Source organism: Pholcus phalangioides, unplaced genomic scaffold (assembly GCF_987345545.1).
Source record: "Pholcus phalangioides strain wild (caught in Gottingen) unplaced genomic scaffold, Ppha-v1.0 ptg000004l_1, whole genome shotgun sequence".
NCBI lineage: Eukaryota > Metazoa > Arthropoda > Arachnida > Araneae > Pholcidae > Pholcus > Pholcus phalangioides.
The window spans coordinates 25,827,135-25,850,971 of NW_028301597.1; the positions used below are offsets into that span (position 1 = coordinate 25,827,135).

Here is a 23,837-nt window from a genome sequence, read left to right on the forward strand (position 1 = left end):
CCTTTGTATTTTTGTGTAGTATGTTTTGTTTATTGACAACTACAACAAAATGAAATCGCACTCTTTCTTCTCCGTTTTGACTGTCATAACATATGGTTGAATGATTGGCTTCCCCCTAATTTTTCTTCGTGTTTTCACTCTGGATTTATTCTTAATCTCCTCGTTATTTACATGATTTACGCGTTTCGGAAACGTAAATTAAATCTAATTATCATGGATTTTTATTCCAGGGTTAGATAAGCTTTATCATCACTTGAACAGCTGCCGGCTACTGACATCTCATAATTATGTGGTGATTGATTAAGTTTTTTTCTGTGAATTATTTGAAATTATTTAGTCTTGGTTTTATAGAGTAAGTGTACGCAGGGATTCGAGCTCCCCCCCTAATACATGGGTGGAGATACGGGGGGGGGGGGGCAGCCCCCCCAGCGTCAAAGGTAAAGCCGACTCATCTAATGTATTTGCGTATATATGAATTGACATCATCAACCCCCCCCCCCAGACTTTCAAGTCTATCTCCGCCTATGGCGTAATACAGTCAAACATCTCTTTCTCGAAAAATCTCTATATTTTGAAAAATAAAATAATCCTTGCATTTGCAGTGCTAAAACATTTTCATCTTTCAGTCTCGAAGAAATTTTCAGAAACTATCTCGAAGGCCAAACCCCAATGATAGCAAAAATAAATCACTGAACTACCTTGTATTTCGGGTAAAATCTGGCTTTTCTTCGGAAGTGAAAAAAAATACGATAAGAAATGGTTATTCGTACAGCTCCCCCCCCCCCCCCATTGTGTTTGATGGATCTTGTCACGATCATAGACCGGTACCATAATTGACCGGGACTGAATGCCATGTGGACGGCTTTTTTCAGCATAGCAAAAAGTCAGCCAACAGACAATTTAAAATTGCTTCAAGAAAGCTGCGGATTTGAAATCAATCATCCCAGTGGTGAGATGATCAGATGTGGTGGTTCACTTGAATTTCAGTGGTTCTCAGAACAACGCTGAAGATGAGATTACAGAATTCCAACACTTGAAGCTAGAAATTTCATTTTCTAATTTTGTAGAAATAAACAGTGTTTATGGCAAACTTTCAGCACCTTGACTGATACCGAAGTTATTGCTGAATATATAGACGACTCGGGCAGTGAAAATACAGCAAAAAATGCTGCAGAGGAATTAGAAAGAAGTAGCAGTGTGAAAAATGCTAAACAAATGATGCGAAAATGCTGCTCCATTTTCTGGAATAAACTGAGATGATAGGGCTCAAAATATTTGCGGTTCTTGCTATTATCCATGAATTTGTGAAGGTTCAAAGGGCAAAAAAATATGCATCAATCCCATGTTTACGGATTATTTTAAAGTATGTAAATAAAATTTGAATTGTACAAAAAAGATAAAAAATTGAATGTATATCAGTGTATTTGCATAGTGCGATTGAACATTGATTGTGTAACTTGACCAATGACCATTAGTATGGTATTTTTTAGTTTTTATCGATCTAGTTTTTTTTTTGTCATTTTTGGCGTGTTTCTCCTTTCTCACTCAAAAAACACTATTTCTCGGAAACTATCACAAAACTTTTTTCAGTCCCATCAGTTTCGAGATAGAGAGGCTTGACTGTACATAAAACCTCCCAATATTTTCCAATAACTTTACTTTTAAGCCAGAGTTCGTGGCTGTTTGAACATTCAGTCGAGGGAAGGCTATGCATTAGCTTAAGATAGTAGGGGGAGTTGCTGAAACAAGAACTTTTTCTTGTGGGGGAGGGAGAGGGGAATTAGGACAAATGAGCATGCAAGACTGCTGTGATATCATTGGTAACGAATATTATGCATATTTGATTAAAATAATAATCTTTATTTTTTTTCCTCACCAGATTTAAATGTTGTGACATCTTGAGCCGATTCATGTCAACATTCAAGGGAAAAATGGATCTCCAAGTGTTCAATGATGATGACGATGAGAGTGATGATGAAGTTTTCACACAAAGTGGGAAGCCACTGTCTCTTGAAGAGAATGGAGTTAATAAGCCACTCATGGCACCGAGGCAAAGGTCAAAAGATAACTTCAAGACAAAAGTTAGAAAAGTCCCACCGATTCAAGTGATATGGGCTCCGACATTATACTTTCTGGTTGCTCTCAGCACTATTATAGGTTATTATATCTGATTTTACTTGTGGAAAGATTAATATAGAAAAGAATAAATTTATAATGTTGATAAATGAAGGTGTTAATAATTGTGCTGGATATTTTGGTTGATATAAAGAATTGTGTAGCATTGCGGTTACGAGATTTGTTCAAAAAAGTATCCAATAATAGTTTTCCCATGTGTAAACCAATGAAGCTACAGAGGCGTAGTTGGATGCAAGTGCATAAACAATCTTAGTGTGCATGCTTGATTTTTTTTTTCTTGCCTGAACGTGTGAAAGCTAACAGACAATTGATGAGTGAGTCAGTGTAAGTGAGCCCCAGCACATTTTCATTTTTGAGAAAATGGCAGGAAAACTTGAACAATGCTACTGCATTAATCTTGAAGGAGCTGCCAATTGCAATGCAGAACCTCTTGGTAGTGGTGAATGTTGTGCCATGCGGTGCTTACTTGAGATGAATCCCGCCCCTGGAGTCAAAGAATGCAATCAGCATGACTTTAACATTGCATCTCCTGAAGACCAAATTGGTAGTCTAAATTAGTGAATTTTGATTCCCAATGTGGGCGTGCCACCTGGGGGGGGGGGGGCAATAGAATGTTCCAGGTGGGTGGTAGAAGTTATGGGTATAACATAGGATCATATGGGTTAGATTACAATGGGATAAGAAAAATTCTGAAGAAGGGTGGCGATGGGACAAAAAAGGTTGAGAAACTGGTCTAAATGGAATGAGCAGATCCAGTGCTAATTCTTGCCTTGTCTGCAAGTTCTCTGATCAAATGGTGATACTGCATCACCTAAGCAATATCACCAGATTCTTACTTGGGCAATAACGATCTCATTTCTGGATGTTAAGAGCCTACCAGAGAGAACATGCTCCACTCTTTGCTGATGTGCAGGTCATATTTGAAATGGTTGTCACACTCCCTTATCGGTTTGGTATACATTTCTTCATCTCAGAAGGTCTGTTGAATCTTGTGGATTGTTTCCACTCTGGAATCACCAAGCTTCACACAAATTTCAATTCAGTGGAGTCCTTGGTGTATATACATGAAAGTCTGGTGGACACGATGATGATGATGTCAATTCATATATATCTGCATATACATTAGATCAATAGGCTGCACCTTTGACGCTGCCCCCCATCTCTTCACCCATGAGTGGCGTTGTTCAAATTTTTCCTACCATTTTGTAAGAAACAAAAGTACACTTACACTTCCTCACTCATTGGCGGTCTGCTGGCAACTGGCAGCTTCTACAGGGAGGAAAAAATTCAAGCATACACATTAGGATTGCCTAAATACATGCACCAAACCACGACTCCCTAGCTCTATTGGTTCATGTACAAAAAGTTCTGGTCGGATACTTTTTGGAGGAACCTTGTAGATATCTTCATATATTATGACCAGAGCTAACTTTTTATAGTCTTTTCCTCTTACTTGGTAATGATATTGTCTTTCTTTGGCATCTAGGAATAATCTGCCTTGTGGTCTTCTTAATAAATGTCTTTATGAGAACATCTAAAGCTAATACTGCCAATATTTTGGCAGTAAAGAAAAGGCTGGTTCCTTGTCGAAAGATTTCAGTTGAAGACGTGTGGGTTAACACATTCCCAAAACTAACCACAGAGACTGCTATCCGGTTGAATGATATTAATGCTGATGGAATTGATGACATTATTCTTGGATTTGGGACAGGTTGGTTCTTTTCCCAATTTGTTTCTTGAAAATTTTGTGAGGCAATGTATGTGCTGTCAATTCCCATTTCGGCCAAATGGGTATGAAATGTTACATACTTGACAAGTTAATAAAATACTCTCCACAAAATGAGGAGCGTTTATGATTGCTAAAGCTAATTTTTCCTCACATTCAGCTACATATTTTTTAACCATCTTCAGTCAAATTTTTTCAATTAAGAAAAATCCAAGAGGAATCCTGATATGCATGTACCAACAATGATGCAAATATTTAATTATTACACTTCACTCACGTCAATTCTAAAATATAGATGGCAGTACTGAAAATCAGGCACAACACTATATACGCTTTCAGACTGTTGGAGACTCGTACTTCCTGCACAACTCATTCAGTAGTAAATTACCCATTGCGATAGACCGAAGTTATGCTCGGTTTGGAAGAAAGAAAAGAAATCCTGATGTGGAATACTCTTCCTTCTCATTAAAATACTTTCAATAGTAAATTATTGCTCTAAATTTAATCTTGAAAATGATCCAAATTTCATGTATAATAAGTATTATTAATACAAATCAAGTGTACAGTTGAATCTTGTTTTAATGATTACCATTATAGCAAAAAAATCTTGTTTTATGAAAACTTTTCTAATCTCCCAGATAGTTTTACATAGAAACAATGTAAAAATCTGGAATTCTTTTTTAACGAAATTTCATTATAACAAAGCAATTTCTCTGGTCTCTTGGAGTTCGTTATTATGGTGATTTGACTATTATAAATATTGTCATAATAAATATTTAGTAAATACATAAGTAAATATCACATCAAGATAATATCAGAGTCTGAAGAAATTTTGCCAGTGTGCTTTGAAAGATGCTTGATGAAAAATTACTTTTAAAGTTATGCTAAAAAAAAAATAAGGCGCTTGCGGTTTTTAGCATCTAATAGACAGAAAATTTACTATAATGATGTATTTGAATGAGGTACTAAGTACTTCAACAACATCATTTCAATGGATTGAAACTATTAGTTCAAACATCTTTCTCACTCTGTTAGGGGCCGATGCTTTCCATTACCCATCGGTTGTGTGTAGTGTGTATTTTCCTGATGCTAAAGATGGATGTGGAGGAGGCGTTTTAGCTCTGGATGGAAAAACTGGGAGTGAGATATGGCGACATTATTCCCCACACGAGATATTTGCTCTGAACTGTAATGTTGACCTGGACCAAGATGGAACAAAAGATTGTGTTGGTGGAGGGAGGATGGCAGTATGTAAGCTTTTATAATAAAGAAATATTCTCTTTTAATACTTTTATTATCATCATCATGTCTTTTTTTCCCCTTTTTTCAATGCACTTTTAGTAGGTACTGATTTAAAAAATTACATTTTATTTCAACATCCCTGCAGTATTATCCTTTATGTTTTTATTTGGATTTCCCCCCAATTGAGTATATTGTATGCTCATACTGAGTTGGCCTCTGACCTTGACGCGCAAAGGGAGGGCTCATTTTCCAAGGAGGGGAAACAAGGGGGGAAAAACTCGCTGAAATAGTGCAAAAGATGCCAACAAAACATATGAACCTGCTCCCTTTTCCCTGCGACCTTTTTACCAAAAGAAGATGAATGGAATTATGATGTTTCATGACGTAGCCAGAGGCCAACTCAGCATGGGTATACAATATTAATGGAACAATTTTTTTTATACATAAGCACACGTGAATTTAGATATTTTTGATATCCATATTTGTATGGGCATTTCCTGCAATCCCCAAGAGCAACCTTGTTGGCATTATGCCTGTTGTTGCACTTGAATTTGTAGTTGCGTGACTAATCAGTATGAATCAAAAGTAGCCAACCTTTTTCTTGCCCAGTGCCACTTTTGAGATTTTATAGCACAAATGGTACTTTTGTCCCTCAAAAATTTTTATGCCTATATTGTTATTTTTTAATTATATTGAGATAAAAACTGAATATAACTACGCATAAAAAATCAAAATAAATCTATATATATATAATTGATTTTCTGTCTGTCTGTGTGCGTATGTTCTCTATACAAATCTACAATTTTAGATCGATCGTCACCAAATTTTGCTTATATACCAAATGGGACCCGACTTGAACGATTGGCTACTTTAAAATTTCATCAGACCAGGGCAAATGCCCCAAATGGGCAAAAAACTGTCGGGCAACAATGGTTTTTGGGCCTCAACAATCACTTTCCGAACGTTTACTTTGGTTGCCGTGGTTCCCTAGCAATGCGTTTCAGACGTGTATATGCCTTTACAACGGTTTGTCACTTCTTTAATCCTGTTAGTATATGTATAATAGTTTATGCCTTTATAATGGTTTGCCACTTTTTCAATCCTCCCAGCAATGAGGCTTTTCGAATAGACGTCATAATCATCATCAGCATCAGTTTGAGGGTCAGGCAAAGGATGATTCCCATAGAAATCAGTGTTAAAATTGCCGATTTTACTGTAGAAATTTGGTGGGGTTTTTCGCCCCCATCAATACTTTTAAAAATTGTATTGAATCCTCAATTTTTTAAATATTCAGTTCGCTTAGAGATATACGAAGCCCAGGAGATTAAATATGAAGTAATTAGCCGGACCTACTTTTTAGTTAGATATTCATGCAATAACATTGATTTCAACTTTTTATTTATATCTTCTCAAGCATGAAAATTAATGTCTCCGTATTGACTTTTGATATTCAACTGCATAAATTCATGTAGTTTAGAATGTTTTTTAAAATTAATTATGGGCCCATGAAAAGTACATCGGAAAAATTCCACAGCTTTAATTAAGCATTTTTGGAATAAATGCTTCTTTAAATCTAGATTTGTTTATTTCATGAGTCGCGCAGGAAGTCGCAATATTGGTTAACTTAGGCACGGTTTGCATGTTCCTCAAAGAAAGAGGTAGATATCGCATGATCCAAAAAGCCTCATTGAAGAAAACCCGGGCAACGCCGGGTATTATAGCTAGTATTCTAATAATATTGGTTAAAAAATGAAATAATGTAGCCTATATTGAAGGAAAAAATCTGTGGCCAGATAATAAAATGTCATGTCACTTTTAAAAAAAATTGAGTTCGCATTCCACAGTCTTGTTTATTAAAATTTTTAAAGGTAGTAAAATTTTGACTTTCACTTTCAGTTTATGAGGAAACAATGGAAGCAAATTGCAATAAGTCGAAAAGTTAGAGTTTCACATGTTGGCAAAATATTATTCTCAAATCTGCCATCATGAAATTTTAAAAAAGTGACTTACAACATTTTGTCATCTGAGCACATATTAATAATACCTCGTTTTCTATATTTAAAGCTACCATTTTTCTTTATAGAAACTAAAAGGAACATCACTTATAGAAATGTAGTAACAACTTGAGTTTAATTCCATCATATTCTTATTGAGATTCGTTATTATAGTTATTCATTATTATTTTCATAAAAATTAAAAGCAAAGGGAAGAAAAGTGTAAACTATTATTTTTAGGTTATTTGCAACTCAAATGGGGAAAGAAACTCCTAGGGCCTCGACTGGGAATGAGGGTTCGTCCTTTTTTCAGATTGAATGGATTTTTAATGCTATATGTTGGAACCTACAACCTCACGCAAATGAAGCTATGTTATAGGCCTAGTAAATATAATATACTGATACTTTCAACATGCTTTTTTTACTCTTATATTCTATTCATTTTCTTTTATTTTTTATCAGATGCTAAGGGCTCTGAGCGGCAAAGACGGCAAAACAATATGGTGTTTTGATGATCCATATGCAAAAATCGAGACATCAAATGTATACACCCCACAGTTCGTAAGTGATATTGACTTTGATGGAATTCCTGATTTGGTTGTTGTACATGGAGGAGATCCTATGAAAGCCCCAGGTAATGAAAATGTTTTTCATAGTAAATCTATATTATGTGTTATTATAGTTATTATATAAATACTGTATTTGTTATCTGTTATGCCACTGTAAGGCATTTAAATTGCAGAAGTGTAACCCATGCTGGACATACAAATGCTGTATACTGGGGAAAGAAGTACAGTTTTTTTTAACTGAACTGCTTAAAATAATTTGTTTTTGAATAGTATTTTTTCAATAATTCCACAAAATTAAATCCCAGTATGTCTCACTGCCATATGTTAAGTACTTATAGTAAATGATAATTTATAGATTCTTAACACCTAAGCATACACAAAGAACCTATATATTTTGGTATTTCCATAAACCCAGATCAAAACAACTGCATGACAACAAAAGAGGTCATTCCTATCCTCTGAGTTATCAGGCATGACGTATATTTGGAGCCAGCTGATTAATACATAGCAATATTACTCTGAACCAGGGTTGGGCAACATGCACATGCCTGCTTTAAGCACTTTAATAAGCTGAATGTATTTTTGTCAAACCCTGAAATTCCTTCACTTGGATTTTGCTATGTTTTTTTTTATAAATTCTGTTAGTTTAGTTAATTCACTAATTTTGAAACTAGTTTCAATCATACTGTTGCTTTTTTCCCCCAGAAACTTCACCTAAATGGTATTGTGGGGGGGAGTTGTGATGTGCTTTCTGAATATGAAAACTGCTGTGCACAGTGGAGACAATAAATTTTGATCTTGTCTTCTGAAACTCCCATAGTACTCATTTTTAGAAACTGAAATCAACTTTTTTTAAACTGACTTTTATTTTCCCATGCCAAAAAATTGATTCAAATATTTTTAAATATGGTCACTTATCCAAAATCTTATGTATAGGAACATAATCTGTATGATCTAATTGATTTTGCCAAATAAATCATGTTAATTTACAAACTTTTTAAATAATAAATTCAATCTAATTTTAATTAGATTGATCACGTTGATTAACTAAACTAAAACTTCTAACTGTAACTAACAATTGATCGATTAATTGGGCCAGCCCTAATCTCTTACTGAGCATTTAAAGGGGAGGAATTGCGTTTTAAAACTTTTATATTCATTGTTCTTCATATATATTGCCATGGTTCTATCAGACACCTTTTATCTGTGAATACGAACCCTTGTGAGGAGTGGGGGGGGGGGTGTGTGTCATGGTCAGTTTGCTGTGAATATGAAAATCTGAAAATCCTTCCTGTATCTCTGATTGCAATAGATTTATATAACTTCCATTTTATCTTTGTATAGAAATAATTATGTGTTGATTGCCATCACACAATATTCTTTTATATTGTATTTCATAGGAAGTAAAACTCGTTTGATTGGAAGATTGATGATTATTAGTGGCAAAACTGGTCAGGTTCTAAGATGGGCACAGGTCCCAGATGGCAGAGAAAGTTATTACTCTCCTCAAGTCCTTATGCGGCCTGATGGTGAATAAATATATTGATAATTTTTTTTATTTCATTGATATGCATGGATTAAGTGATGAAAAAAATTATAATCAAATATATGTGAGATGGTAAAAAAACAAAGTGACTAAAGTCCAATGAAAATTACCTAATGATGGGATAATTCAGGATTTTCTAAACTTTTTTGTCTCGCCAGTTCCCACCCCACCCCATTCTTGCTAAGCCAACTCATAGAATGGCAATATTGCATCTATAGCTTCTACGTTGTTCACCATTCCAGCATTCCTAAGGGGTGATATTGCTCACTGTGATAGCTTATTCAAGACAGTTTAATTATATATTAAGATGACATTTATTTGATATATGGTATTCAGAGGTATATTGGAAATGTTTCAAACCTGTGGATGCTAGCCTTGAACCTTGTGTAGAAAATTTTGATTTCTGAATCAATTCTGGGGGTGCTTTGACCAAAAGAAGAGGTGCTGGAATTCAACGTTTTGTGGGTGCTTGAGCACCCCACCCCTTGCTCCAGTGCTACTGACAATATTGTTATTATTTAAGAATTATGTTATGAAAAATGCTGTTATTTTACTTGTTATTATATCCCTATAATGATTTTTATGAGTGTGTTGCATTAAATATCTTGAACTTTCCAGGGACACAGTTAGTACTGTTCGGCACAGGTGGTGAAACACATGGTGGGTCTTTATGGTACATCAAACTCGAAGACTTTGCTAGCAAGGATGTCAGACAGGTCTTTCACTTTTCTTGTTTTTCTTTACCTGACCACTGAAATTTACAAATTTTAATTTTTTTATTAAAAGAGAAAAGTATCTTATTATATAATTTATTGCTATATTTAATGAATAAAATTATATTGCTTTCATTTCATTTGGGTCATTTTTTTATCTATAAGAAACATATCAGGCTTCCATTGCCATCGTTAGTATTGCAATAGTAGAATTTCTGTTTGGGCTTTGTAAGAAATTAGTCAGGTAAAAATATCAGTTAATAACTTCTGATAATGCCAGTCACTCGTAAATGTAAAATGTTAAGTTTTTTATTTACTCATGATGACCAAACAGTTTGAAATTATGCTATCATATTGCAGTAAAACCTAGCTAGGACAAACTTGTATGACATGGAAACCTGTCTTAAACAGAACCAAGAGATATTCCCATCAATGATTAGTGTTTCTATGCGCATTATTATTTAGGTCCTTTAACAAAAAAAAACTGGTACATTTAGTTATGATTTCATTTGTTTGAATTTTTGTTGTAATGCATGCTTGATATGTTGCGCATGTCATGAGTAGAGCATTGTGATCATTTCAGGCAAAATCTATCTACACTGATACCATGAAAGGAGTGATGACACCTCCGGTGCTTATTGATATAACTGGTGATGGTGTTTTGGACATAGTGATGGCTATGTTTAACTCCTCAGTCGTAGCTTTCAATGGCTTGACGTTTTCTCGCATATGGGAATACAGGCAGCCTTCTTCTGAATCATACAGGTATTAGCAACAACTCATCTAAAAAATTATTGTTTTGAAAATTTAAGTCATCAACTTTCAAGTCTGAATTTCTTTATCAGAGTATATATTTTATTTTGTCACACAGTACTCCAGGAGTTGGACTTTTCAATAATGACAGTTTTCCTGACTTTATAATAAATTACCAGAAAGGTCCAGGTTTTCCCATTTATTATTATACTCAAGTAAGTGATACCCCTTGGCATATATTTAATTTCTTGTTATATCTATTGAATGTTATATCCATGTCTAGATCACTGGTCAAACCATTTTTTGCTGGATTTTTATTTTTTTCATTTGTGGAATTAGTTTTGTTTTACAGCTTGTTCCATTTATCTTGGTGTAACCACAACTTCATTATGCTTAACTGAAAAATTCTAAGTTCTGTTTTTATTGCCTGTTGTTTTTCTCATTTATTATCATTTATCTGTTTATTTTTGTTTATCTTTTTTTTTCTTTGCATTTTCCAGATGAGTTATGTTTGAGTTTTGCTGTCGTTTTCTTTGCTTGTTTTATTTTTCATAATTCACCTGATTATTGCAACCAGTGTTTAACAAGTATTAGGTATGTTTGCTTTTCTTTTTTTTCCCCCCTTTCATGCTTCTGTATTTATTCTACTCATTCTAATAGATCATCATCATCAAGAATTACAAGGTGGTTATGTAATTAAAACTGACATAACTCAGACCATGTTGCACCCATTCTGGTGGATGTATTTCATTGAAACTTCGTATAGTAAAACCGCTCTCTTTTGCGGACACTGGTGGGAGAAAAAAAAATTGTTTTTAAAAGAAGGGTGACCATTAATCAAGGGTTTAAAACATATGCATTTATTATACAAGGAGAAATTATTATTTGGCCATAAAAGAGGGGTGTCTATTAAGAGGGGTTATACCGTATATATAGGTTATATAGACTATGGGGAAGAGAGAAAACTGCAATAAAAATAGTTCCATTTTTTACCACCAGGTGCAAAAAAGTGGAAATTTTTATTGTGTATAGTTTTCTTTTCCCCCATAGTCCATGTAGTGTATATACCTGATTTCAACAAAATACATCCTCCAGAACAAGTACTACATAGGTCTGAGTAGTGTCATTAAACTGACACTACTCAGACCTGTAGTGCCCATTCTGGTGGACTTATTGTATTGAAACTTTGTATATAGGTGAAATGGACAATGGAGAAAAGAAAACTGCAATGAAGAAAAGCCACTTTTCACCTGGTGGGCAAAAATTGAACTTTTTTTTATTACAGTTTTCTTTTTCCCATGGTTCTTATAACTTTTTTACAAAGTTTCAATAAAATATATCCACCAGAACAGGCACTACATGGGCCTGAGTAGTTTCAGTTTAATTAAAATCAGGCTGTAAGTTATGATAAGGCAAAAGACCAGGATTTTTTGACAATTTTATAAATATTTAGTCACATAAGTCATTTTGAATTTCAGTTTTATCACGTCAACAAAAATACATAATTGATTTTGATGTGACTTTGGAATGATTATAATGTAAAACATGACACAGACAAATCAGGGATAACATACATTAAAGTATAAACATAAATTGAGATCCATGGATTTTTTTAGGTGGCCTAGAAAAGACTATGACACTTTGCTAAATTTTAAGCAAACACTTGGAATCTTGGTAAGTGGAGACCAGTGCCCCTCACACGCTGCTGTGGTGACTGAGTAGTCCTAGTTACGAATTCAGATTGTGAGGACACAATCGCACACAATCCTTGACAGAACTTCTAACAAATCTGTACATGCAGGATTATGTTGTGTGTGTGTTTATATATGCGTGACCCAACATATTTATATTGTCAGAGTTGTGCCTGTTTCATGTTCTGTAACTATTATTATGTTTATCTAACAAATATGGTACTGCAATTAGAACATGTGAGCAAATCTGAGGTTAGGTGATTACTTGTCTAGGTTTAAGTAAATTTATTTATTTTTTACTATGTTGAAATGCAGTGTATTTCAGCTGAAGTTGGTTTTCTGCGGTTTTCCAGCTGCGAGATGCAAATGCACACAAGCCATCCTCCCATTTGGAAAAGTCTCTCCGCAGAGAGCAGGCAGACCAACCAAGGGTGTAGCGGGGGGGGGGGGACTTGGGGGTTTGGTCCCTCCCCGAAATGTGAGAAAATGACCGAAAAAAGGTTAAAAGATGGCCAAATCCATTGTTTTGTCAGTTTGGTCCTCCCCAAAATGAAAGTGGTCCCCCCCCCCTGAATGAAATTTCTGGCTACGCCCCTGAGACCAACAACTCGATACTGACATAATATGAAAATTCAAGCAATTTCCATCTTTACTTCAGAAAATGGAAGACAGATGGCAGCACAAACATGAACCAAAGAAAAGTGTAAATCGACAACATAAATACGTTAGGGCCACACATACACTCAGAACACTCATTCTCTCCTGCATGTGCTGATTCGTTAGAAATTCCTTAGAGGAATGTATACAAGGTGCATGTACGGTTAAGTAGTAGAAATAGTAATAGTGTATTTCACTCCACCCACCCCTTTGTTTTGGTGTCTTGTACATATATTTATCATTCAGTGTCTAGTAATATGTTATATTTACAGAAATAAATAGCATTAGTTCTGCATATTCACAAAAATAAAACCTCTTAGCCAGTAATCTCAAATCAAAAGATAAATCCGAAGATAATGAATTCATATTCTATAAAAACTGTTTCTCTTAAAGAAAATAAAAATTTAAGGAATTTTTTGCTTGAAAAATAAACATGTAGTATATGCTATGAAAAAGTAGTAATAACTTCAGCATTGGTTGGTACAATGACAAATTTGTGTTTACTATTATTATCCTGCATTACATTCAAAGTCCTTAAGTTATTTAAATTTTCTATCCTTTGCAGACTACTTTACTGGATGGAAGAAATGGCCTTCCTCTGCTTAAGAAGCCAGTAAAAATGGTTGTAGGTACTCAGAGCTCGCCTTTGGTGATTAGCGTTGAAGGGCAAGGGAATGATATTTTCTTGTTCTGGGTGTCTGATTGTCATGGATCTCAGAATGCTTCTCAGGTCGAATTCGACTTTCTCAAAGGTTAATATTAATTATTAATGTGCTCTTGAGCATTTTTTATTTTTAATCATTTATTTACATAATCATATAATTTTTTTTTTTCACTTTCATTAATCATTTTATAGTGTTTCTCTCCCAGTCTGTCAAAAAAAAACGCCTCTACTTTCCCATTTCTAAATTTTTAGTTTTCTGAAATACCCTTACATTTTTTGCGAAATCGCTGCTCAGGTCAATAAATTAAATATTTGAAGTGATAAGTGCATCTCTCTTTCAGTGGCATACATGGTATTCAATGGTGCCTCCCCCAGAGAGCAAGGAAACCTTCAACGTGATACTTTCATAGCATGCAAATTTGAGCATTCACCATCTTGACTTCAAAACATGGAAGACAGATGGCCACACCACCGGAACATAAAACATGCATAACTCTGACAACATACATATGTAAGGGCCACACATACATTCCAGCATGTACCAATTTGCTAAAAATTCCTAAGAGGAATGTTTACGAGGTACATGTACAGTTAAGGAAGGTAGTTCTGCAGTGGTACTATGGTAAAGTTTTCATAAATTCTAAAGACATGAATGATGAAGGTTCATCGTAATGACAGCAGCTCTTTCTCCTTTATTATATTTATAGCTCTTTTTTTTTTTTTGCCCACAATATGCATTTTTATCCTTGAAAGAATGTCATTTTTACAACATTCAAAATGAAAGCACACACATCAGGACGGACTGAAAAAACATTTTTTGGTATTTCACAGCAGAAAAATGAGCTAGTATAGTAAAATAGATGAATTTGTTTTTGTGATTTGGCATACATCATATGATTTTTTTCAATTAATTCCTAAAAGATTGTCAAAAGATCTGAGAAATGCCCTGACATTGTATTTCATAAAATTTTATAGGAACTAGCATTCATGAGCAGTCTCGTGCTGATTTCTGCAAGCTTAGATTCAAGGAAAAACTTTTCACAAGACTTTATGCACTGTCGAGCCATATGGAACCCCCTGGCATTCCTATTTATGACTCTGGTATGTAACTAAAGCTTTTGATCTTTTTTTTTTTTTGTTTGTTTGTAGTGAGGTTTTTATTTGTACAGTATAATACAGTCAGACTTGCTTATAAAAAAAAACGTAGATATTACAAATTTTTACATACAGTGAAGTTTCTCCATGTCTCATGAGTTTCCTATTGCTTAACTATGCTATTTTGATTGCTTATGATGAAAATTTATTTCAGCAAAGTACGCCTATACCAAAACTTTTCATCCAATTTTTAAAATTGGAATTATCACAAATTTCTTTGTAATCTTATCTAAATCATCTTATCTGTAAATTTACCTTTCTGCAACTGATAATATATCCTTTCTTTCTTTGGAAGACATTGTTCTAGTAATAAGGCTGTTTTGGGTACTGTAAAATTCTATTTTGCTTTTTTTTTTCTACTTTTCTCTGTTAAATCTTATTTTGTTTGTAGAAAACCTCATTAGAGCGAAAGAAAGGTTTAACCTTTGGTGCATATTTGCCATTCTCAAGCTAGATTTGGATGTTGGCTGTAGTGGTTTCATTGTGTACAAATTAATTTTGAGAATGTCCACACACAAGTGCAAAAACACTACTCACACACACACACACACACATTGTTTGAAAAATTAGTAGATATACAGTTGGTTGAAAGCCACAAGGGGGGGGGGGAGGAGTGATGTTCTGCTTTAAAAAAAATTATTCATTATTTTTTCTTTAAATGATTCGTAAAAATGAATGGAAAAAAATTTCCTTCGTCTGTGCTCGCACTAAAAGAAAAGGAATTATATTTTGTATGCATATTTAGCAAAAATGATTTAAAGACAAAATGTTCAAAGTCCACAAAAATTTTAAGAAAAAAAAGCAATGTGTGAATTAAATTTTTAGCACCTTGATTAGAGAAATTCCAGTGAAAAGTAGTAAAAAAAGAAATTAAGATAATGAAAATTTACCCGAAACCAAAAAAACAAAAAATTGTATGATAACTTTTAATAATAAAAATTTTGTTTTATTCTTCTCTCTTCTATAGATAAAAGAAAACAAGTTGAATACAGTAATCCAATAAACTATACCGCTTTGGGTCTGGAATTCCTGTATCACCACCCAGAGTATCAAGAGGAATATAATAAATATGTAACAGACACAAGGTCTCGATCATATGATTATCCAGATGTACAAAATTCACTTCTCGATAGTCACTATGATGATATGCGTCTACAGGGAGCATTGAATGGCGACAGGATCGCTAGCGATGGGAATCCTTCTGGAGCATATCAGTCTGTACCTGAACAGAATTCTGACTATTGGTTTGACGATCGACCTGACATCAGAGTTCCATACTACACTCATAAGAAATACCAAAACGTTGGAAATCAGTATTATTATCCCAGGGAATATGAACAAACGATGCAGCGGAGTAGTTATCCGTATAGTATTCCGAGACAGGTGCCACAAAGGGAGATATGGCCAAGTGAATCGAGCCCTGATCATTATATTAACTACAAGCGAAGAACTGTTGATGACATCAGCCAGGACTTTCCCAATCAGCAAACTTCTGAAAGGCCAAGACAGGCGGTAAATGAATATATTGGTGAGTAAGGATATTATATATACAGGGTGGATGATATCGACCACCCAATTATTAAACATGATTCCTTGTGAAAAACTAATGTGGAAAAGTATTTTCCAATTTAAGATCGGGCAAATATTAAGGGAGTTATAGCATTTGCTTAGCATATGCTCATTATTTTTTTTGCCGCTGTGGTGGTCGAGTGGTTATAGTGCCGGACTCGTGATGCGAGAATCCGGGTTCGAACCCCACAGTGGTGGTCGGCTGAAGTTGGTTTTCTGTGGTTCCCAACTTCAAGGCGCAAATTCGAGCCGATCTCCCCGTTAAAAAGTCTCGCCACAGAGAGCAACAGTCCTACAACGGTAAATCATTCAACCATAACACTTCACTCATAGTTAGTAAAACTGGGAGCAGATGGCAGCACTACACATAACAAGCATTACACAGAAACAAACTTTACGTCAGGTTGCACTACACGTACACGCACATTCCCGCATGTACCGATTCGTTGGGGGGTTCCGCGGGGGGGGGGGTGCATGTGTGGTGTAGCAGTAGTAGGTAGGGGCTCGGGGATCCATGATGTTCTTAAGTCAGCCACCTCGTTGGGCAATTTGCCTGTTGTGGCGTTGTATTTGTATTTGTATTTGTATTTTAAAATTTTGTGATGTGTCAGTTTTCTAATGGTCAGTTATGCACCAAACAGCCAATGAGAAAAAAAAAATTTCATTTCCCCATCCAGCAGGTTGCCACTAATTGAAAATGAACTGAAATATTCAATCCCATTAGAAGCCAAGTTCGGTTGTTTTCTTTCACGATTGGTGCTTTTTCTCCTTTGTGTTGAGCGATGTTAACCTTGTTATTATGTGTTACCTTCACCCCACTACATTGGCAAATTTATCACCAGGTCTGTAAAGTGTTAGCCAAATGGGATCTATTTCAAATTTTTTTTCCCCCAAAATCAATACTTTTTGCCGGAATGTAGTAATTTTATTTCCCTCACTGTTAAATCAAACTTTTTGAGGGAAAAAGCAAAGAAAAACCTCACAGCTTTAGCTTTTTTGATTACTTTCAGAGTTATAGCATTGCTATCAGATTAAAAACACCAAGTTACATGTTTGTTGTATATTCAGTGAATTTGGCAGGATTCAAAAGTGACGTGATAAATTTTTCATGTGTTATAACTCCATAATTATTGGTCAAATCAAAAAACTGAAAACACTTTTCAATATTAGTGTTTCACAAGGAATCGTGTGTATTTTTCAGGCAGTTGATGGTATCCACCCTCTATATACATTACTCTCTTCAGCCATTTAATCACCGAACAAGGTTGTTGTCAAGACAGAGTGATAATTTTTTCTTACTGATTCAAGATCTGAAGAAATTCTGCTTTTATGTCAATTGATGTGCAATTATTTTTAACAATATATTTGCTTTCTATAGGATTTTATTATTTTTATTTTTTCGTTGAAAATGAAGATATTTGTTAAATTTAGAATGTGTATGATAAAAATTCAATTTTTTCCCCCTCAAATTCCCAATTTTGCATTTTTAGATCAGCCAGAGAGTAAAAAGCAAAAGAGGCACGTTGGCCCACATGATGGAGAGGGAATACAAAGAGTTATTTCTACAGGTTTGCATATTTTAACTCTTTCTTTTGCTTACGTGAAAGTTATGCGTATCTATAGCTTCATTGGGTTTTTGTCTGATGAATTATTGACATTGTGAATTATGAATTTTTGTCTTGTATTGAAACATGACTTATTTATGAGTTTTAAGCTAGTTTTGTTTAAGGAAATAAAAATAGTTTCCAATCTTTTAAGACTAAATAAAATTTAATCCAGAACAATATCAGTAATCTCAAAATTGAATATTAACAATAAATAAAATAACAGACAATTTTATTACGATCAAAAATAGAGAGTAAAAATATGTATGTGTAACAATAACAAGATAAAACTTTTAATTGAAGTATATATACTGCCATTAATATTGTGCCTAACTCACTGTTTTATGTACATTAGTCACTCAAGCTATTTATGAGGAAAAGTATGCCACATATATATTTCTTAAATCTCTGACAGAAGACTAAATAGTATAGATACAAGGATGAAATTAAAAAACACATTTTAATTCAAAAGTTATCTGTGAAATACTATTCTACATATCAGGATAACAGGAATGAAATAATTCAGAACACTTTTTTACTTTTTATTAATAAGTTATAATATTTCCATCCATTTATATCTCTGAAAGAATCAAGGTGAAACTGGATATTTGTTGTTTATTATATCACAAAAGCATTCATAGTATTCTTCTGTCATTCAAATTCACAAACCATCCACAGCATTTCTGATCAGACCTTTGTGAAAACTTATATATACCATATTTTAACATGTATAAGGAACCCTTTTTTGCCAAAAATTGTGTCTCAAAAATAGGAGGGGTTTCTTATGCATAGGCAGTATTATAGATAAATCTTTTCAACTTTTTTTACAAATTTCAAGCCCATAAAATCAGGGGTTCCTTATACACATTAAAATATGGTACTTACTCTTATAAGAACTAATAAATATATGGGTCCTGCCATGTGAATATTATGAATATTCTGGATTTTCAGAAGTGTAGCGTAAACAGAATTGAAGTTTTTGAATACGTTTCTGAAATGGAAATTTTCAGTTATCCCTTTTTTAGCTTTATGGTTAATTTCATAATTAGTTGTCTTTTTTTGCCAGTTTGGAAATAACAGTTGTGTAAATAAATTTTTCATTCATCTCAGGGACATTAGCTCCATATTTGAATGCTAGTCATAAGTCTGGTGTTGATGTTGTGTTTGCAACATTCTGGTTTTATCCTTCATCAGTTCAAGGTCTTTTGCCAGAGGATAAAGAATGTATTACAGCTGGTATGCAGCAGGAAGAAGAAAGGTTCCAAACAACAAGTAAGATGTGGTTCAACTGAAGTAAATTTATTATACAATGTATAGCTCTTGATAATGTATGGAAACAGTTTTTGCCTGAAAGAAAATAGTAAAATCCGTTAATAACCCAAACCCTAAAATTTTGTTCTTTAGCCATCTCGTTGTTACAGTATTTGCTGTGTGTGGCAGAAATAGAAGGGGGAAAAGGTCCAGTGATTTATTCAAGGCGATGCTTTCTGGAAAGAACAATGTAATATCTGTTAGTTGTTTCTTCTAAATTCCAGTTAATTTGTTGGGGCTAACAAGGGGTTTCCTTTACCAATTTTTCTACATGTGAAGAACTTACCGCAGATAAGTCTATTTCATCGAAACAATCCATTGCTGATTTAAACTAATGATGCCTTTGCTATGTTGCTTATAATAAACTTGTCTTCTAATTCTTAATCTTGATCATCTTCATAAGATATCGCTTCGGTTTTTAGAAGCAGTCAGCTTGATTAATCTCTCCTCTGTCGATTTCTGAATTGATATTAATTAATTCTCTAATTTCTTTTTATCTCTACATCAATGAACATTTTCTCCATTAACAATCCAGAAAAAGTGTTTTCGTAGTCCAAGCTTTTTTCCATTGTTCAAACAAAATACTGGGTGACGTAACTTATTCTTTTCATCAATACCTCACAGATTTTCAAATTAAATAATGGCAGCTATATATAGTGTGCATACCTGACTTGCATACCTTTTTTTTTATCACACCCACAAAAAAGCACCACTTCCTACAAGATGGACGTGACTCTAGTTATAAATAGTAGTTATACAGTTTAAAAATTTATATAGTAGCAGGTGTAGCTGATCAAATTTTAAGTTCTTATTTTTTGATATATTTGACTATTTATTAATGTGGTGATAATGAGAAACTGCAACAATGAAGCTAACCTTTGCCAATATTTTGAATTTTCTTTGTAAGTTTTTCACTTTTAGAAAAATTTAAACAACAGTTTTGAATAAATATTTTCAGAAGCACTCGGAAAACTTTTAACAGGGATTTTTTAAATGTTTACTTAACACCCACAACTTAAATTTTGTTCCTATGAGAATTACTAATTCAGCAGCGTTTTTTAAAAAACTGTGAAACAGACCATGAATACGAAAACTGCAAATATGAAATTGAAGTCAACGAATACAGATGGCTGACTGTATAGGCTATTATCATCATAGAGGGCATCGATATTTAAGAATGTCACTGTATGAAAGAAATTAATTCAAGCCATCAACAGACTAGGTCAAGAGTCATGACATTAGTAAAGATTACAACCAAAATTTGAGTTATATATACAAGAAATGTCTAATGTCGACAAAAATACAAGTTATACTAATTCTTTAGATGTGTGCAGGTGTTTCTTATTTTATGCCACCATTGTTTTCATCATTTTCTGGATCTAAGTCATAAAAATCAGAAGGGCAGACAAAGAAAATATTGACAGGACTGAATGTTGCCAGTTGTCCCATATATACGGGACTTACCCTTATGCTGGAGGGGAATGGTGCTCTTTGCATTGTATATTCATTAATAGTAATTAATGTGGCGGCTCAGGCCTTCATCATATTTAATGGGGGGGGGGGGGCTCAAACAGACTCAGCTCCCAGGTTCTGGCACCTATGATAAAAAATTAAGCTCCAGGTATAATTTTACAGGTTGCAATTTTTTTAAATCAACTTTCAAAATCAAGTTATAGCAAACACTCATAAAACAAGGGATACCTATACTTTTTTCCCATTAAAAGTGAATAGAAAAGTGTATGCTGTGTATTTATACCAAGTTTTGGTTTATATTTTTTTTGCTGCTAGGCCAATTTTACGGTATGGATCATGATGCCTACAAAGAAATGGTCACAGAAGAATGCCTGAAAAGGAACGGACACCTCAAGAAAGATTCTACTCAAGAATCAGCAACAGACTATAATCCTTTTAACAGACAAATGGGTCAAATGACAGTTTATCGTTTACACATCGATTGCACATGTGACACCCATTCAACAAATGAACAGTGTGCTAAGATCCTTCCTTTCAGTCAACAAAGCTGGCCAAGTTACATGGGAAAACAAGCCGACTGCGTGGCTATGCCCAGACAATAAGTGACCAAAGTCAATATGTGTTTCGTTTGTTAGTTTATTTGCTGTTTTTTTAGCTGAAACTGAAAACATGCAATGCAAAAAAATGTGTAGGCGTGTATTTATTTTGACAGACCGGGTATTACATGTATTTAATTTTTTTTATTATTGGAAAAGCATTTGATTCCTTCTTTTGATTAGTTCTATTTCATTGAATCAACTTATAGATTGACTATAATCTTTTGATTATCTTTGATCATCCAACTTTTATGTTCATAGAAATTCATTTAAAATTTAGAGGCGGTAAAAATCATTAAAAATGTTACAGGCAAACGATACTAATTTACTGGTTTATTAAGGATTTTTTTTGAGCTAATAATATTTTTTTTTCACAGTTAATGAAGCATATAGAAAGCCCGGAAAAATGTTTTAAAAATATATTTCAAATGGTACTGCTTTATTGCATATGTACAAAACTTCAAATAAATCTCACATAAAAGAAATACTAGTTTCCGAATATACAGGGTGTCCTGTAGGTGCTAATGTGGTCTTTATCTCATTACCCATCCATCGTAGATGTACAATTTCAATTTAAAAATGCTCAAAAGGCATTCAGAAATTACCCTGTACCAGTTTTCAGAGTGAGAATACAGTGTCACAGAATGAAAAAAAATCTGAATTTTTGTATTGTGTCCTTGTTCTCTAACTTCCAATTAGAAAGTTGTTGCATTGTACTGTCTCTTTTGAGCCCAACTACAAAAGTTCAAAAGTTTTACCTGAAATATTCACCGAAATATTTCAATTCAAAAATCGAAGAAAAGTTGGGACAAAAATACAAATACAAGGCCACAACAGGCAAAATCCCCAATGAGGTGGCTGAAAAAAAAGATGCCCATAAAAGAGAGATATCGATATCATATATTTCTAAACTACAGCAACCCCCAATTAAAAATGCCATTATAAAAACTAAAAACTGTATATACAATGCCCATAAAAAATATTTATGGTTGTCTTAAAAACTACTAATGGACAATGCTCTTTTTCATCATTTATACCATACTTTTACAAACTTTTTGTTCCATCGCCCCCTTTACAATTTTTTTTCCCCTCATCGCCCCGACTCCAGTGAACCCATAGGATCCTATGTTATACTCGCAGCTTCTATCGCCCTCTTGGACTATTTCATCGCCCACCAGGGGGCGCTATTGCCCACTTTGGGAAACACTGATTTATACTATTCTTTCCCTATGTTTCTCCATTCTTTTTTTTAATTCAAATATCTCAGTTAATATTGCAGTTAAAAATCTAGGTATTCTTTTGTTGGACTCAGAAAAGACAGGGCGACAACTTTCTGATTGGAAATTAGAGAAGGGGGAGGGCGAACCGTATAAAATTTTACTTCTCTTATTCTATGACACTGCGTGTTCACTTTCAAAACTGATACAGGGTAATTTTTTAACATATTTTGAGCATTTTTTAAACTGAAACCATACTTCTATGACAAACAGTTGATGAGATGTAGGCCTGCATTAGAACTTACAGGACACCCTGTATAAATGCCTTCTTTGTGATTAAAACTATAGTGAGAAAAAAATTAGATTGCAAACTTCAATGTAAAAACAAAAACAAAAATGCAAACAAAATAAAATATAATGAAAATACAAATCTGTTTTCATTATAAAATTAATTAAAACAGAACCATAGATGCACTGCAACAAAGAGTTGTGGTTGTTAATTGCGACATCTGCCAACAAATTCAAAGTATAAAATGGGAAAAATATGACTTTACCTTATATGCGAAAGTGGTTTTTGAAATTTTATCTTTGAATTGGCTGCAGCAATGAGCATTTATGCATAGTCAGTGGCATCAGAACCAGGGGTGCTTAACACCCACAGAAATTTTTAGAACGGGTCCAAGCACCCCCAGAATGGATTCATAAATCAAACTTTCCTACGTGAAACCCGAAATGAGTACCCAGGTTTGAAACACTTCTGATGCCCCTGTGCATAGCTACACACATTTAAAGATTAAAATTTAACTTCCGCATGTAAAACACACTATGAATTGAAAATGAAAGTTGAACAGATAGGTTGACAAAATAGGCTACCTACAGTTCTTGTAAAGCCCCATCAAATAAAAAATATTAAATAAAATATTTTGGGAACAAAATTATATTGATTTCAATTGAACGTATTGATAAGAATACGACTACCAGCTAGGGTGTCGTGATTCAGCATAAAAATTTCAGTAATCACCAGCATAAAGTGTGGATTGCAGCACATCAAGAAGACTATGGATAATAATGCAGAGTTGAACTTTTAGTTTTGCCATTATTTTGTCAATAATTGTCTTGTTATAGCGTTTAACACTACAGTAATACTGGATTTTAATGAATTTGTGTTTTGGTCTCTGCTTTTAACTGTTTTTTTAATAAAATTTTATTTTCTATAATGTA

The 23,837-nt window shown here is 33.9% G+C and overlaps 1 protein-coding gene across 2 annotated transcripts; it reads left to right on the forward strand.

The window, feature by feature from the left end:
• Window positions 1-23,837, forward strand: LOC149086990 (uncharacterized). 2 transcript variants are annotated; one of them, XM_089231200.1, is made up of 15 exons: window positions 1-292; window positions 1,880-2,157; window positions 3,701-3,847; window positions 4,898-5,109; window positions 7,561-7,732; window positions 9,068-9,196; window positions 9,832-9,929; window positions 10,510-10,691; window positions 10,798-10,894; window positions 13,593-13,779; window positions 14,667-14,792; window positions 15,814-16,374; window positions 17,906-17,983; window positions 19,130-19,291; window positions 21,119-23,837. In XM_089231200.1, exons 2-15 carry the CDS (start codon window positions 1,911-1,913, stop codon window positions 21,403-21,405), a joined length of 2,685 nt encoding a protein of 894 aa, XP_089087326.1. In that variant the 5' UTR covers window positions 1-292; window positions 1,880-1,910; the 3' UTR covers window positions 21,406-23,837. The 2 variants fall into 2 exon arrangements, with proteins under 2 accessions (XP_089087326.1, XP_089087325.1); XM_089231199.1 differs by having other exon boundaries at window positions 2-292; window positions 3,623-3,847.